Source organism: Pteropus medius, unplaced genomic scaffold, assembly GCF_902729225.1.
Source record: "Pteropus medius unplaced genomic scaffold, Ma_sr-lr_union100, whole genome shotgun sequence".
Taxonomy (NCBI): domain Eukaryota; kingdom Metazoa; phylum Chordata; class Mammalia; order Chiroptera; family Pteropodidae; genus Pteropus; species Pteropus medius.
Window position 1 is genome coordinate 9846339 of NW_024349225.1, and position 17420 is coordinate 9863758.

A 17420-nucleotide genomic window follows, 5' to 3' on the forward strand; every position below is an offset into this window, starting at 1 on the left:
ATCTCAAAGTTATCGGAAACCTGTACTTGTCAGAGTCCTTCCCATGAATCTTCCCGAAGATGAAGCACTTATATAGGAATAGTTTTGCAAACGCATCAGAGTGAAACGATAATCATCTGTATATGTCGAAAGACTTAAAAATGGCCACAGTTAAAAACAATGGACAAGGAAATTTGGTTATTTCTTTAACATAGAATATTTTAAGAAATAACTAGGATTATGACCGATAGCATTTTATTTTCTAAGGCCATCATGTTTACAATACCTACAAGCCTTTTAAGATGAAAAGGCAAGGTTAATGGTTAAAAAGGATAAACGGACTTCGAATTCTTTCTAAAGCTGAATTTCCGGTTTTGCAAGAATTTGTAGGGTAATTATAATTGATATCATTTATACCCTAAATGATATCAAGGGGCTAAACCGCCCATCTTACTACATTATTGTTAATTTGGTTCTTTACATCAGAGAGAAGATTTGCAATTGAGATGGAAATCAGAAAATCAGTTTGTCTTTGGACTATTTTGGGGGAGGGGGGGTATGTTTAACATAGGAGAGAAGGCCTAAACTAATTCCTGTTAGGCTGTGAATATCAGCTTCCAATTTGGCCAGATTTCTGATCATAGAGTTATTAAATCTTTTCAGATATCTCATCAGATTTCAACTGGGACAAACAGTAAATATTTCTGGCAGTATTACATAACCTCAAAGACCCAAGAGGCATCTCCCAATAGAGTGCAGAAGATACTCTCTTTACAAGATCTAGAGACAGCCCCAAAGATCTATAAGCAGTGGACTTGATTTTCAAAAGAAGGGACAACGTGAAGTCTTATTATTATTTTTCTTTCTCTACCGGGCCCTACAGGCAGACACCGGGAGAGCTGCTGACTCTGGTAAGAAGTCTCACCTTTAGCCAGCCTTTGCCGGCTGTTCCCAGCATCCCATTTGCTGGCTCCGAGTGAGATGTAAAGTAGAGCGCGTAGCTCCAGCATCTACGAAAATTTGGCCAGTTTTAAAATTACTTTTAGTTTTAGTTTCCCCTTTGCCCTTTAAGGGAATCACATACAGATCACCATTTGCTAGAGAATCCCTTAGAGTTGAGTCAGCTGTGGGAGGGGTCTCTGTGGGCGTCCTCCTTCCAGGGCAGATAGGAGAGGGCATTTGAGGTGATGTGGACAAATTCGCACAGGCCCTTTGAGGACAACCTCTCTTCCAGTGTCCCAGCTGATTACAAACTTAGAAATCTGTCACTGGGCCAGGGTTTTAAAGGTGGACCCCTGGGAGGATATGGTGTGGGGGGCCCAGGGGTGTTAAGTGCCTGGCCTCAAAGAGCTTGCAGCTGTAACCTCTTTTGTTTACTATCTTGTATCTTTAAATGTTTATTAGCCTTTTGCAACAAATTTTTTAGTGAAGCTCTTTTGGAATTTTGAAGACTTTTAAAAGCGAGCTGCTTCTGTATACCAGTAAAAATAGGCATCTCGTTCTGTTTATTTGATTTGGGAACCCTTGTTTTCAAGGGCACTTTTTAAATGAGTGATCTTGTCTAATTGGAACATTCTCCAGCATGGCCATTGTAATTCTAGGTAGTTTTTGGTAAGATTTTGCCATTTCTATAGATAGCTACAGCTTCTGGAACCACAGTTTTTTGACATAAAAGAAGCAGGTGTGCTGGAAGGTGACGTGCTCAACTTTTTTAAAATGTAAGGATCCCATTTTTACTATCTATCTATCGATCTGTCGATCTATCGATCTATCAATCTATCAATCTATCTAATCTATCATCTGTTTCAGTTCAAAACCAAGCTAATACCTAAAAGGGATGTGCCACCGGGTTGGGAACTGTGTGATGTTTTACAGTGGACCTCATTGCATAGTACTTTTTTTGAGGTTGGCCAGTGATTTAGGGTCAATCTAATGTATTCCATGACCAACTTATCCTAACGTGGGAGTCTCTGGGTTAGGTGGTGAGCGCTCTTAACAACGTTTCAGTGCTCAACCCACTGCCCACCAGTTTTTGTGGCTTTGTGGCTTTCGAGACGCCCATTAGCAGTAGCTAACGATAGCCGTAGCTGATGATAACAAGCACTTATCTACACAAAACGAGACAGACAAACACGTGCTTTCACACACCGACAGCGGCCCTGAGAGGTTGCTGCAGCCTGGCCAAAAAAAGTCCCTGTGCCTGCCACCAGCAGTTCCCAAGATGGAACTGGGGACTAGAGATAGGACTGAACCAGCAGACACCAAAGAATAGGGACCGCAGACTGATTCCAAAGAAACGGGGACCCGTACCTGCCACCAGCAGTTCCCAGTCTCTAGGACCGAGAGACAGAGCCGAGGGCTGGGGTTTTCCAGTTAAGTGGGAATTGTGGCCTGAACCAAGGGCGAGGGGCTAGGGGTTCTGGTAGAACCGTCTGCTCTTTGGGCTGACCTGCCCTGGGTCGGAAAGCCAATGACACCAGGAGCTCCACACACGGACAGTGGAGTTCGGAACCGAGAGGCGCTTACCCTGGTCTTTGGAAATGATGAGAAAGATGTAGAACTCAAAAGGCTTTGCGGGTGCCATGCCTGCGTTTCGCATCATTCCCAAAGCTGTCGGAGGTCTCCTTTGATTCCATCGCTGCCACCAAATCTGTTAGAAACCAAAATTCAACCGAATACATTTAAAGATCAAATTGGCTTTATTTAATGATTCACAAATCGGATAGCATCTCATTTTAGCAGGTAGAAACGAGCTCTGAGAAGCTGTACAAAAGGGAAGACTGATAGGCAGAAGGAGGCAGGGTGAGGAAGTTATTCCAGCCAAGAGTGATTGTTTCAGGAAGGTCACCTTCCTTTGGGAGGAGCAGGGGTCTGTCAGGCAGATGACCTCATTCGTGCTGACTAGGTAATTCCAAGATCACTGCTTAAAGGTGGCATTTCTGGGAGAAGCTGAAACTGTACGTCGGTTAGGTGTTAAGTCTCGGTTTGCTGACGGGGGGCTTTGCAAAAGTGACTCCATTTTGGGCCCGTTGTTTCTTTTCTTAAGTGATAACAAGCTCGTACACAGATTAGTCTGCAGGAAAGGACTGGGCTTACCACTGCAGGGAGCACACCTGTTACTTTAACATCACCTACCTTTGCTCTTTCACGTTTCTTTGATCTTAGTCACCACCCCTGTGTCCCTCTGGCTGGACCTGCCCATTTTAATTCATGAGTATCTTGCTAAGTGTCTGACAGCACGCTCCCTGGATTGGCCTCGTGTGCCAGTCTTGGATGGGCGTGCGTAGCATCGTGACCCTCTGTGAAAGCCCTTGTGGGTGGATCTTAAAGCAGAACAAGTATAAGTGGAGTTTTATCAGAGATATCTGAAAGTGTTCAATTTTCTAAGGCACATTAGAGAAATGTACAAGTATAACTTGGACCAGGTTCCTCATTGTAACTGGGCAGATTCCTAGACTTAACGGTTCCTGAATTCTGAAGACTTTTGAACAGCTGGAGTCATTTAAAGGTACTGTTTGCTCTACTCCGTCAAGGACTATTGCTCAATTTTAGAATTCATTTGAATGATACTAATCATGACACTAACAAACACAGTACCGATGATGATGATGATGATGATGATGATATCGATGTTCAGTGGTGTTTATTTATATGCCAGATAATGCTAAGCATTTTACTTATATTATCCTGGGGTTGAGATTTGCAAAGTGAGAGAAGGGATGTTGAAATAGTGGAAAGGAACAGGAGTAGCCTTGAAGCCAGGAGCTCGAGGATTCTCCCTCCCCCCATCCCAATTTTAGTATTTACTAACTGGTGAACTTGTTCGAGTTGTTGACGTCTGGAACTCCTTATCTGTAAAATGGAGCTATAAATACCCACATCAGAGGGTCATCGAGGATTAAGTTGGCTTACGAGTGGTGAAAGGGCTTCTTAGCAGAGCCAGTGCATAATAGGTCTATCATTACTTATTAAGCCGAATCATAGATGTTAACAGAAATACAACAGGATGAGGAATAATTAGAAATGAAGACGAATCTGGACAGTTTAGGACAGGCAATGGGCTATTCTCCTTCTGTGAGTCATTTATAGGTGGTATTTTGTCATTATCAGCTTCATTTTCCAGCCATTTCATAAGGCGAGAGCCTTAGAGGAGACCTCGCTGAAATAGTTCAGCATCGCAGAATTATAACAAACACTAAACTCGCTGCCGATGAAAGCCTAGAGTCCCAGAGAGGATTCGGGATGAGCGGGGTTTCACTGGAAACCTGTTCACCGGAAAGCAGTGCCCCCGCTTTCCGAACCCCAGGTGTGCGCACGGCCTCCAATGCCACACTACAGGGGAGCCACCCCCAGGATCTTGCAGAGCTCAAATCAGAATTCCAATCGCGAAAGCACAGGCTTCACAATGACTTATTCTCATTACCCTGCATGCAGTGATCCGTAAATACATATTTTAACATTACAGAGTTTAAATATTATTACAAATCTTACTCGATGTCAGATTTTGTTAAATGCGGGCCGTTATCTCAATTTACAAAGGTCAGCCGGGTGGCAGTGGCGAATCGAACTAGATGTATTTAAAATTTTTCTTACCAGTACATCTGTGGCTCAAATAACCCTGTCTTTTTCAGAGAGCTTTGGGGTTTTTTCACCCCCTTTCAAATGACACTCTAATGAGTATCATGTGGATAAACTCTTTGCAGAGGTTTGAAAAGACCCCAAGAAACATTGCGGTGGGAACAAGCAAACGAATTCGGATGAAATCACAAGCCATTTGAATGCCTCCTCATCTCCCTGGTTGTGTCGGAACCTTTTGGCTGCATTTTTCCCCACAGGAATGTTTTCATCTCCATGGCTAGGTAAATAGAATGTTCGTGGAGTTGCTTGATTGCTATTCAGGCGAGCGCAGAGTGACCTACTTCCAGCAACATCCATAGAAAGCTTCTCTGCTTTCCATCAGGCTGGGCTTAAAAAGCCACCCTCTGCTTTCCGGAGCTCCTGCCCACGCCCGCCTCCGAGATGACACGCTATGGACCATCGAGGGCCCTCGTTCCTTTTTCTGACATCACTCCTGCTTTCTGTGTCGGTCCATTTTAGTCCATCTTCAACCTCTTCTGGAAAAGGAGAAGTGGTGGGTGGGCAGCTTTAAAGGATGTTAGCATTTCTGATTTTTCGAGTAGAGCTCTAAGAAAAAGGACATGGGAGAGGGGTTGCAGAGAGAAATCAGGTGAAGTTTTTGTTTGTGTGTGTGTTTGTCTAATCTAGACTACCCTCGTCCACATAAACAGCTAAATAACTCATAGGAAACCATTCGGAGGCATCTGCATGGGAACAATGCTTTGTAATTGGGACTACTGATTGGCGTTCCCATAGGTCACTGTCATGCTTTTGAGCACAGCTCGACCTTACGCTATAAATTGAGAGGCTGGACTGAGCTGGAAGCATTCCAAACTCCAAGAGGAAAGTCTGATTTGAAAAACTTCCACAGAGACTTTGATCCAGTCGGCAGAAACATACTCAGCCTGCACCTGATTTGGGGTCTAACTGGAGCCAAGTGTCGTGCGTGGTTTTGTGTCATTGAACGCCATGATTAGTGCTGGGGAGTCCTGGTAGAGACCTTCTAGTCCAGTCTCTAGAAAATAAGAAAAGTGAGCTTCAGAGAGATGACAGAGCCTCGTTCTCCCAGCTTCCCGTCCGGCGCCCCAGGTAACCTGCTATTCCGATTCTCTTCAGTGGATCAGTAACGCTTCAGGCCCTTTTGTTTTTGCCATTGAGAGCAAATGTCACCGAGCAGGAGAAATAGAAATTTAATTACCCTCCTCCGGGTCACAAGCAGAAATTTCGATTCCAAATCTCAGCAAGTCAGGAAGGTTCTAGTTACTTGAAAAAGGAACCTCTTGTGTTTCTGCTGGGTGAGAGATTCTTGAAACTTGAAGCCATCTTGCTATAAAGCTTTGCTCACACGGTTCTGTGGCCATCACGCAAGCCCGTTGGGAGGCAGAGGAGCAAGAACGAGATGACACGCAACAGGCAGTGAGTTGAATCGAGGAGCCACAGCGAGAGTTCCTTTCCCAGTTGGACTCCGAACATCTTCACAAAAGGATTTCCTGGCTATGCTGTCCGCCATTTTGTTGTTTTCTTAGCCAGGTCTGTAGACAAACCCTCATGTTCCTGGCATCTGTGCTAATTGAATTCAGCCCTAGTGGGGCCCCTTATCTTATGTGGCTCTCACTCTGGGAGGTAGAGCATCGAATCGCTTCAACACTCCATACCCGACAGACCCTGTGGTGAGCAGTGCAGAGGCCCAGCCAACTCGACCCAAGGCACGTTGTTTCTCTGGCCATTCTCCTTTCCTCATGTCTCGTGACTTTGTCCTTTCTCTCTGCATCCTTCTCCTTTGTCTGCTTTTCATCTGTCCCTCATCTTTCTTCACAGATGGCCAGGACACTAATGTGCTGCTGTCATTATGTTTATGGAACAAGTTGGGGTCCACAGAGGCTGTCGTTCCAGAGAAGTTAAAGATTTGGGTCACGTTTGATACCAGGGTAAAGACTTGCAGGGTAATTAGTGATCCTCTACCGTTATTAACCTCCGACTTAAGCAGATTATTTTCTTACAAAGGTGTTGAAAGGTAATGCCACTGTTAATGGTTTTAGTTGGAAGACCATAATGAAGCCAGGTGGGAAACTAGACCTACCATCCATATCTTTCAAACTCTTGAATTAAAGTTGGGGGAAAAGGAAAATAAAAAAAGAATTGAAGGGAAGCGGGTAATTGTATCGCAGGCCTAACTTTGACCTTAATGACCGTCCCTGATGGACAAGACCCATTTGTTATTCTTGGTTTGGGGCAGTTGGCTTATCGCTACTAAATTTCTGAGCTCATTGCACAGGGAAACTCTGGGGAACCTTCTCAGAAGCCATTTTAGGATTAATAGCAAGTTTGAAGTCTGGATCTAAGCAAGGTCTTCTAATCATAATGGCCGTCAGAGGGGAGTGTCACTCTGAACCTTGAAAGACTGTGGGGTCAGTTCATCAGGTGCCCTCGAGATGAGTCTGAAAAGTGGCATGTCAATGCTTCTTCCTGGCTTGATCTCGCCACCCGTGCCAGCTCGTTTCTGCTCAGTTGGATTCAGCTTGAAACTCAACCTTGGCAGGAGTGAGAAGGGGCCCAAACGCTAGAACTGCTCCAAGCCACTCTAAGTTAATCAGTGAATTAAAGGATCTTTGAGAATTTCCCCAGTTCTACCCCATAGTTGACTTTACATCGTTAAATACTTTGAAAGGGGGAATCGTGGATCTGGTCCTCGGCGAAGTCATCTTTTGAAACAATTCCGATCCATATTTGGTGTGTTGTCTCGGCAGCTCCGTTCTGGGATTTTCAGCATGAGGGAGGCCTCAGGCAGTAGCAAGGCCCTCGGATGGCATAGGAATGTTGTAATGCCTGGAAAAGGTATTTTTACAGCAAGATTTGGGCATCTTAAGCTAACCCCACAAAAAGACAGTGTTGCAAGCTAACAGCACACGAGCTAACATTAGAACAATGACTAAGGCCGATTTGAACGTGATTTCATCTCTCTCTCCTTCCCACTGCCTCTCCCCATCCCAGATTATTCTCTAGTGTGACTTTCCCTGCCCGAGTTACCATCATCGAGGTTCTCTATTACATACAGAAGCTCCGAGGTTTCTGCTTTAGAAACCGCATATCTGTAGCAGCGTGAGTGGAACCTTTCTCACCAGCCCGAGGTTCCGTCTGAGAAACGGGCCTGGCTCTTCAAGGCTCTGACCAACACATCCCACATCTGTCTTCCCTGTGCTCAGAGAGCGAGGAGAGGTGGAGTACAGATTGGCCTTAAGAGATGATTTGATGTTGTTTGGGACATTGAAATGATCATCTTTCTAGGTAGTCACATGAAGCACACACACCCTTTTGGGCTCAGAACTGTGGATTGTCAAAGTTACAAAAGGATCTTGAAATTCATCTATACAGCCCCTCCTTAGACAGATGAGAAAACTCACGTGGGGGCAGCTCATTGAAGGTCATTCCAGACCCAGGTTTCCTGAGGTCTAGTTCAGAACTTTGAACGCTGCGGAAGACTGTGTTCCACCGTGGTTGGACCTAGTCTGCCAGCTTCTGTCTTTCTGAGCCTTCTCCGTCTTTCTAAATCGTGGATTCATTTGCTTCTCTGCTTCGATAAAATGGCAGGTGATCTCCCCCGGCTCCGAACTCCTTAAACTGGGATCCACAACTTTGGCAGTTGGCACCAATCTGCATTTTTAGCCTCAATCTTCTGCTACTCCCGTTCACATCCTCCACCCTGAGGCGTAACCCGACCCCCCTCGGTTCTGCAGACGCGCTATCCTGCCGTTCCTTCGTACACACCGTCCTCTGCGTCTGGAATTGCCTCCGAGAATTTCTTCCCAGTTCATCTCTTCCCATGGGCTTACGCCCAGCCAAGTTCCACCCGCTTACTCAGTACCGCGATTACTGTTTACGGGACTTACTCATGGCCGTGTCTTCAGTTTCTTACTACATCAAAAGCTCCTCGAGAGTAGGGACCATGTGGCACAATTGGCCGACTGTGGCAAATATGGTGTACTCCAAAAATATTTGTTGTGTACGAGAATAAATGGCACCCTAGTTTCTGTGTATTCCAGGCAGCGCCAGAATTTTGGAAGGTGCCAAGAGATGGGAGTTTTGTGTAGGAGAAGAACGGACAGACTCAAAGACGGAGCAACCGTGCCTTCTGGAGCTCTCAGCCCCCAGTGTGATGACGGCTTCAGTGCTCATGCCACCTGTGGTATCTTGAGAGGATCGCATAGGCTCCTGTTGGCACTTGTTTTGTTCAGCACATTTTAGCAAAGGCTCTATCTGAGCCTCCTCTGCAGCCCTTGGGAAGCCTCGGACTAGAGCGTTTCATCACCTCCCCCGTTTGCTCCTCGGAAATCTCGGGGCAGGCTGGCATCGGTAAAGCCATTTCTGAGTATTTCTTCTTGAGATAGATATTCTGCTGCCGTGCAGACCAACATGATTGTGTCCATGTTCCACATTCTGGTCTCAGTCCCAGCAGCAGTGACATTCACAAGACCTTCACCGTGCCCTGTGTGGTTTTCCATTGGTTGACCTGGGCCAGGTACAGCACAAGTAAGTAAGCTCCTAGTTCGGCATTTTAGTTCTTCCGTGCCAGGTCCTGCCAGGAGTGGGAGAAAAGCCATGGTCGCACAACACCGAATGTACTAAAATCCACTGAATTGCACACTTAGAGAGGGTGAGTTTTGGGGCATGTAAATTATAACTCATTTTTAAGTGAAGTCATGCAATACTAAAACCCTGCGCGAAAAGTTAAAAAACTGGAGCTCAAAAACTCCTAAAAGGATTTCTCAAGTGTTTCCTCTGTGTGTGAGTGTGTGTGAGTGTGTGTGTGTGTGTGCGCGCGCGGGGGGCAGGTCATCTGCTGTGTGAGTTTCGGTGGAGGGGATCTGGTAGAAGGTCATCTTCTGTATTCCCTGTTCTGTGTCAAGCGAGGGTGACCTTGGTTTGGGTATTTACGTGTCTTTGCTTCCACAGGTAAAGCAGAGGTAATGAGCCTGACCTACTTGCTGAGCATCTCTTGGGAAATAACAATCTGGTTTGTTAAGCGCTTTAGAGCGATGAGGGGCCAGATTCTTTCTGACTACTTACAGGAAGGGCTGAAGTGACATCGACGTGTGTGAAACAAATCTCGGGCTGGGTTAGGTATAGCAGGTGCGGACGGGAGGCTGGATGCATGCTGCTCTGGGTGATTGCATGATGCCATTAGGTGCTCTCGTAGGAACCGGTAGGGCTGGTGATTTTTCTGTCTGTGTGAGAAGGAGACAGAGCTTGGTTTCTACAGCAATGACAGGGAGAGGCCTTGGGGGAGGAGGGTGTGTTTTTTAGGAGGACTCTTCCCAGTGCTTTGATGTGGAGGCGTGGTAAGCAGTTAAAAAGGTGCTGCTGTCCAGGAGAGTTAGTGGCTGGAGGTGACCTGTGGTGTGGCTGCGCTGGTCCAAGTGGGCACCCTCAGACGCATGCCCAAGGGTTCCTCTTCACCTGGAAATCGCGAAATCTTCCTCAGCATAAAGGTAAACAGGAAGCCAATGTCACTGCCTCATCAGGCTGTGCCTGTGAAAAATCAGGACCAGGATGCAGGGGACTTTGCGCACTCATACCCTCTGCCCACAGCAGCTTCCTGGATGCTTGTGACAGTCACTTCCTAGAACACGGACAGCTCACCAGCCCATCACCCATTGGGATGAATGAGTCCACTAGGCGATTAGGGAGCAGGGCCAAGGACGCGAGGGAGTCTGATCACCTTGGCTGTGCTGCCTGCTGGACCTTCTTCCCACTTCCTGGTTTATTCTGCACTCTGGTCTGTGGGATGGATAAGAGATTATGTCGGTGTCTTTCAGGCAACAGCTGATGACCTGGGGTTCATACACATTCTTCGCGGGAATCACCTTCTGAGAAGGCTGCTTTCTTCCCCTCTTCCACCCTCTACCCCTGCAAAATTAGTCTTTCTTTCTTAAATTTTGTCCTGCACGTGTTGTAACACTTACCACATCCATTTGTGGTGGATTACCTTAGAGATCTTGTTGAGGGCCTCATTTGGATTAGTATCTTAGTGCCTAGAACAGTATCTGCTGTATAATACACACCCAATGTATGTCTGCTAAATTAATGAATAGATAAGTAAATAAATAAAGCAGTACATCATTTGTGCCTTCACACAAATAATGAAAGATATTTACAAACTCCATAAATATTTAATATTGCTTTCCTCTTTATGATTGTGGTACTTGATGAGAATACTCTTCTAAATGTGTCTTATTAAATCTTTTTTATGTCTATGGAATTATTTTTTTGGTCAAAGGTGATAAATTTTGGGAGAAGGAGCCATGCCTTTAAAAAATGAAGTTTCATAAAGCAAAGCTTTTATAAAGCCAGAGTGTGTTCAGCATAATATTAGTTCCCTAGGGTGGTAATAGTTATTGAAGAAATAATAGTTTGGGGGCCAAATGAAGTTCGGGAGAGACCAGGTTAACCAGGTCTCTCTATTGTGGAATGTCTCAAGGCTTTGACATGATGTTGCTTAGTGTTACGAGCAAGAGCGACACATGATAATGTACTTCTGCAGCAGTATCTTAGCACCAACAGCGTGAAGTGCATCGTAGGTTTTTGGTATTTTGTTATTCATTTGATGCTGATAGTGCAATGCCCTAGTCTGGAGCCCCGAGAGCAGATGAATGCTTGTGTCTGGGATAAGAGCCCACTTCTATACCACCCTCTCCACGTATACTACCTCTCCTCTGCAAAAAGGAAGAGAAAAATTAAAGGGAGTTAATGCATTACTTTACCTACCACAGCAAGTATCAGACATCTCCAGTGGACTATGCAGCAAATGTTTGTGGTTTCAGAAATGACCTGTCAGCCCCAGCTGCCCTGCAGTAACCTCCCAGGACTGTTCGATAAGCGCCAGTTCTCTGCATAGTAATTACCAACTCCCTCCTTGGTAGATTCACCGGAGTCTAGGAGTAATTGCTAGGGAACTCACACTTTCTAATTTACAAGAGGAAAACAACCTCGTATTTACCTCGGGGGGCGATCAAGGTATTCAGACTCTGCTGGGTAAAGGATGATATTGATCATAGAAATATGGAGAAGAACTTGAAATTTTACCTTGGTAGTTTTCTCAATGGGCGAGAGGCGGGCTCCCTAGATTATTGTGGAAAGACCTATGGGAGATAATTCTCTTCTTCTCAGCGTCTGTCCTCTTCCCTGAGATTTGGAGCAGCAGTCAGCCTGACCTAACTATACCTGGAACCTTGTGTTGCCTTCAGCTGACACTGGCCGATCGGTACCAGTGTCTAGGAAGAAGATGAATAAGAAGGTTCGGACCGATACAGTTGGAATTCTGACCTGTGCCCTTGGTGTTTGCCCTCTAGAGATCTCAGGGAACACAGAGGACATCCCTCTGGTGCGCTGGAGGCAGCAGTGGCTGGAGAATGGCACTTTGCTTTTTCATATCCATCACCAAGATGGCGCCCCGAGCCTCCCTGGACAAGACCCAACCCAAGAACCCCAGCATGAGTCGGCAGAGGAGGAGCTGAGGATTCTGCACATCTCCGTCATGGTAAGAACAGCACAGCCTCAGCCTCTCAGGCCAGAGCTTGTGTTACCTTGACATTGAGAGTCTTGGTGCACAGATGTAGCTCCCTGAGACCCAGTGCCATAATGATCATTGATGGGAAATGCCTCTGCCTGTGGCCTAAGTAAAAGTTGCCTAGAGAAGAACAAAGACTTGAAATAACTTATACACACCATCAACAATATCAGATGAGGGCAGTGATCGTCTTAGATTGTCTAGTAGATCAGAATATCTTATAGTAGTTGCTCAATAAATGTTTGCCAAATGACTACATCGCTAAGCTGCTTGCTGCTGCCAAGCCCTCTTCTCTTTTCTCTCACCTGGAAGAAAGTCAGCATCTTGGCTTTCTCTCTTCTTATAGTGACGGTCATATCAATAGATACTAGTCCCTCCTTGTAGCCCAGCTTAGAAACATCGGCATCGTTCTTCCTATTCAGAAATTATGTAAAAGATTATAAGATTCCAATTAGAAGATTCTTCCTCAAAAAAATTAGAAGAATCTTCCTAAAATTCTAGGAACTTGTGTTTTAGAATCTCACCAGAAAGAAAGAGCTTCAGTGGCAGTCAGGGCTTTGTTCCATGGTGTTTTGTTCACTGATGTACCCTGAGCACTTAGTGCGATGTATTCACATAGCTAATGCTTACTAAATATTTGTGGAATAAATGAATGCATTTTCCAGTGGAGATGGAAAATACCTGTCTCATCTGGTATTTCATGTCTTAATATTAATGTTGGTAATGCAGTCCATCTGCTCCTAGGTTGAGGCTTGACTGATTATTCGTGGGCCATATATATGGAGGGCGTGGGCTAGTTCACTGCTAGGAAACTCAACTAAGAACCAGTCTAGGTCCCCGTCAGTCTGATAAACTCTCAGAAGGTGAGCCTTTCATTTCTTTCTCAACCAGTGTCCCATGAAAAACTGGCTTGATAGATTACCTGTACCTATATACAAGATACTTTGTTTAAACTATATGATCAAGAAAAGAGTTTTCGAATAGCAAACGGTAAGCCTCGATGTCCGGGTATTCTGGAAGGCAGACGGGTAACTGAGATTGCTGTGCCTCATATTTACACATCCATCGAGGTTTATAGCATGGGCGTCGCAGCACCTGTGCATCTTTAATCAAAGACCAGCGTTTCCTCTCTCAAAGAAGCTTGCCTTCTTCAGTGCAGTTTGTAGTTTCCAGAGAGTGGTCATATCAGGCCGACGGGTCAGATCAGCCCTGACATTGGCTGGGGTGATAGATATCGAAGCCACATTGTCTTCATATTTATAATACGGTCTGATTGAAAAGAAGGACACAGTGGTGGCCTTCTCACCAGCCATCCACACCCTCCCATCATTGTGGGCAGCAGCCATGGTCACAGGTGGTTTTTGTTTTGTTTCTTTTAGTCCAAGACCGTTTCAAAGAACCGTTCCTTGTCGCACCAAAGAATTGTTTAGGGTAAAGAAGAGTGTGTAGAGATCCCCAAGAACTAATACTCGGTGTGATTCTGTCTGAAAGAAAGACCCTGAATACAAGAGGTCACGACCGGCAGTGTGTCAGGAGACGTGTGTGGTGGGGCTGGGGTTGTGGCGTGAGGATCCACGAAAGCACAGCTTTCCCAGTGGCTACATCACATCTTGACTGTAGCAGGACCCCTGCTGTCTGTCCTCAGAGTGAGATACTCCAGTAAGTTCTCTAGAGAAGTGTGTGTGTGTCTATGTGTGCGTGTGCCGTGTACTCGGTTGTGGGGGTGGGTTGCAGTGAAGATAGAAATACACTGGTCACGGATGCCAGCGGAAGTGAGGAAGAGGTTGTACCCTTAAAATACAACCACCCCTGTGAGAAGCCCTACATTACAAATGTTTTTCTTCTTTCGAGACATCCCCGGGCGGGGATTAATGGACAATGTACACCGAAATGGAAAGATGAGAAAAGCCAGCTCTAGACCTGTGTCTTAGATCTTCCCTTCAGAGGCTGCTGGTCACTCGCGGCAGTCCATCAATGACTCTCCATTTTCCAAATAAAATGGCAGTTATTATTCTTTCAGCCGTGTTTCAACTATGTTATTGTCAGCGAGGCCAGAGGAGGCAGTGGTCGAAAGGGCATGGGCTAAGGGTGACCGTGGACAAGTATGGTGTTTGTCTCTGGCTTAGCCTCTCGGATGTGGATAGGCCCACATCTCCCTGAAAAACTTAGGGAGTCCTTTGACTTCTGCAGGAGACTGGGGCCCCCATGGTGAGCTCCCTCCCGTCCTCATCGGAGACGGCGTGGACGGTGGCGTCTTCTGCAGCCCCGCGTACTGTCTTGCCTTTCCTCTTTCCTGTGCCCTTTCCCGCTCCACCACACACCCTCGCACGCTGCCTCTCCTCTCCTTAAGAATCTATTCTAGAAACAGTTCCAAAGTCTGAAGTTGGGAATCTGCCCTCAGCTTAGAAATCGAGCCTGAGGGCCTCCTATTCGAAGCTGTGGTTCCTGGAGTTTCTTATGGCTTCTTCTTAAGAGAATCAGAGGTGGTAGGCTTGATCCGATGCACTTTATACCGTGTCCTCTGGCGGTAGGTAGGCGGCCATCTGAGGCGTCCAGAATGAGCGCGTTCTAGGCGTGAGAAGATAGCAGATCCTTTGACTGACAACAGTGTTGGGGAGCGAAATGCACTTGAACACACTCTTACTACCCAGACCCTGTTAGTTATGCGATAACAATAGCAGAGCTATTTTTCATTAACTATAACGATCACTATTGATACAGTTTAGTTGGGACCCAATTAGCATAACTCAAAAAAGAGGAAAGTTAAGGCGATTATCAAAACATGAATACACCCAACCTTTTCTCTCTTGTTAAGAAAATGTATATTTAAAAGCTTAACTGATTATCCTAAGTATTTCCATTATGTGCTCAGGGAATTAATGATTCTATGAAAACCTGAAAGTTTACATTTCTCTCATTTTTTATTTATACTTTTCTCATCCATCTTTCCTCAATGCAGGAACCACTGTTTACTTTTATATTTTGCATTTGCCATGTTTTGTTTTAAACCCAAATGAGAGAATGGGAAGCAAAGGAAAACGGTTTTTTTGTACCCTCATGTCATCGTATGAATGAAAATAAGTCCTCTCTTCCACCGTGCCTACTATAAAAATACCATCAGCAAGATCATGGGCTTGCACAAAACCAATACCTCAGCTGGGAACTTGGCAATTTAAAGCTTTGAAAAACCTTTTACTTTTCTTATTTTTCAATCACACCCTAAAATTTTTGAACTATTTTTTCCAAAGAGGTACTATTCTTCCTTGCGTAGCATAATTGGATTTTCCTCCTGAAATCTCGTATCATTGCTTCAAGGGTCAAATGATGTATTTTAACCTCCTGCATGATTCAAACTTGGCTGAGGAGATTTATTTCAAATTTTGCAAGATAATTGACATTTAAAACTACAAAGTACACAAGGATACTCTTTTTCAAACTCTTGAACAAGTGAAAGAAAAATCATCAAATGAAAATTGATGTGTGAGTTTAAACCAGAAGTCAGTGAATTCTTCAGTAATAAGCAAATTGTTTATTCTATAGATCAGGTTTTAATATGGCTTTTCATCACATATTCAGACTGTGTAGATTTAAATTTCCATATTTTACTTTTGCTGGTTTACCATAAGATCTACGTTTTTCTTCTTAAAGCGTATAAAAGAATTTAATGATATATAATAGAATGATAATGTATTATCTACATATTTCATCTTTGTGATTAAAAATGGCAGTATTAATAGACTTCCTATATGCATTTAGTTTGGTTAAATGGATTTTTCACAGCAAAGAGCTTTTCAAAAATGTTTCAGTTCAGTACATATTTTGAAGTGATAATTCCGACTGGTAGATAGTCTCTTTCCTAGTTCAGGCTTCTTAGGCACAATTCACAATTGTGGGGAAGAAAATAATCTTTGAGCATTTGTCTCTCTCCCTGAGCATGGGAATAGAGCCCACCAATCAGACGTGGGTGCTGCTCAGGACCACTAGCCCCCTGTGTAGAGCCCATTGGCCAGCAAGTGCAGGCCCATGTGGCCTTCTACTGCTGGCTCCTCCGTTGTCCCTAGGCTCTCTGTTTCTGGGAACCTCAGGCAAGCCCAAGACACAACGTTTTCTTTAGGGAGAAACAATGGCGAGAATAAGGTTTAGGGTCAAAAGAGACCACAGGTGCTATTTCAGAGTCTCAGAGCACAGGAACTAGAATGGGCACACTAGGGAAGTTCCAGTCTGGGACTTTGGGACTGAAATTTGGGACCGAAGCCCACAGAACATGCAAGGGAGCCTCTAGGACCATGTTTCCAAGACTGCAAGCAACTTTGTGCCAAAGGACCCATCCCTGCTCCCCCTGTTACATTTTATTTCTAGTTATTTATTTATTTATTTTTAATTTTTTAATTTGACCGCAGTCCTGAGCATCATGTGTTACCTGGCTTGAAGCTGTCTTCATTTCACTGCCGAAGCTCAGCCACTTCTAGGGCAGAGAAGAGCAGTTCCGAGCGTGGTCATCACTGCGTGCCACCAAGACCATCAAGTACTTATCGTTTGTGGGCACAGGGGAGAGTGCTAGATACTTATTTTCTGTCAGCATCTTTTGCCTTCAGAAAATCTGTTACAAAACTTCATTAGCAAATTCGTTAATCGGAGTCGCTTTCGCATCTTATTTGTCGATTGATATTACTTGTGTACTTCATCATGGCCGAGCCCTCTGACCTTTAAGAAACAAATGGAGGCGTTTAGACGTGTCCTGTGTTACCACAAAGGACAAAACTAGAGTAATAAATTGAAAGGTACGAAAAGACAGGCCCTCATTCAGCGCAAGGAACTTTTCTAGCAATTCGAGCCATCGTCATGGGGCCAGACTGACTTACTGGTCTGACTGCCCCGCTGCCAGAGTCGTCACTGTGTATTCTGCCTTTTTAGGAAAATGGTGAGCAGTTCCTAAAATAAACAGCAAGATCCCTGAAAACAAAACCTCTTTGTTCTTGGGATTCTCACTGAGAGACCGACTGTGCAACAGACTGGAGATGCCAGAGTCCTTTTGGAGGCTATTCCAAGTGCCAAGGGAAGGCTTGGCTTGCAAGACTCCTTACCTGGCACCGTGATTTAGCTGTGCATCTCTTGCAGGTACATGTGAGTCCGTCAGCTATTCAGTTGCTCAGCTGTTCTGTCCTGCTTGCTGCCCTCTCGTATTCCCAAAGAGTAGGAGCTGAGGTGTAATAGAAAGAAACACCGGGTTTAGACTTGAAAGGTGGGCATCAGATCCTGG

At 45.0% G+C, this 17420-nt stretch overlaps 1 protein-coding gene across 1 annotated transcript in view; it reads left to right on the forward strand.

The window, feature by feature from the left end:
* Positions 1-4278: 4278 nt before the first annotated feature.
* The window catches only part of ASTN1 (astrotactin 1), a 180462-nt gene continuing 167320 nt past the window's right edge, over positions 4279-17420 (forward strand). Inside the window, exons 1-2 of the mRNA XM_039881411.1 lie at positions 4279-4285; positions 11943-12130. Of these exons, the coding sequence (XP_039737345.1) occupies positions 12128-12130 (3 nt within the window). The 5' untranslated portion in view covers positions 4279-4285; positions 11943-12127. The remainder of the gene's footprint in view (positions 4286-11942; positions 12131-17420) is intronic.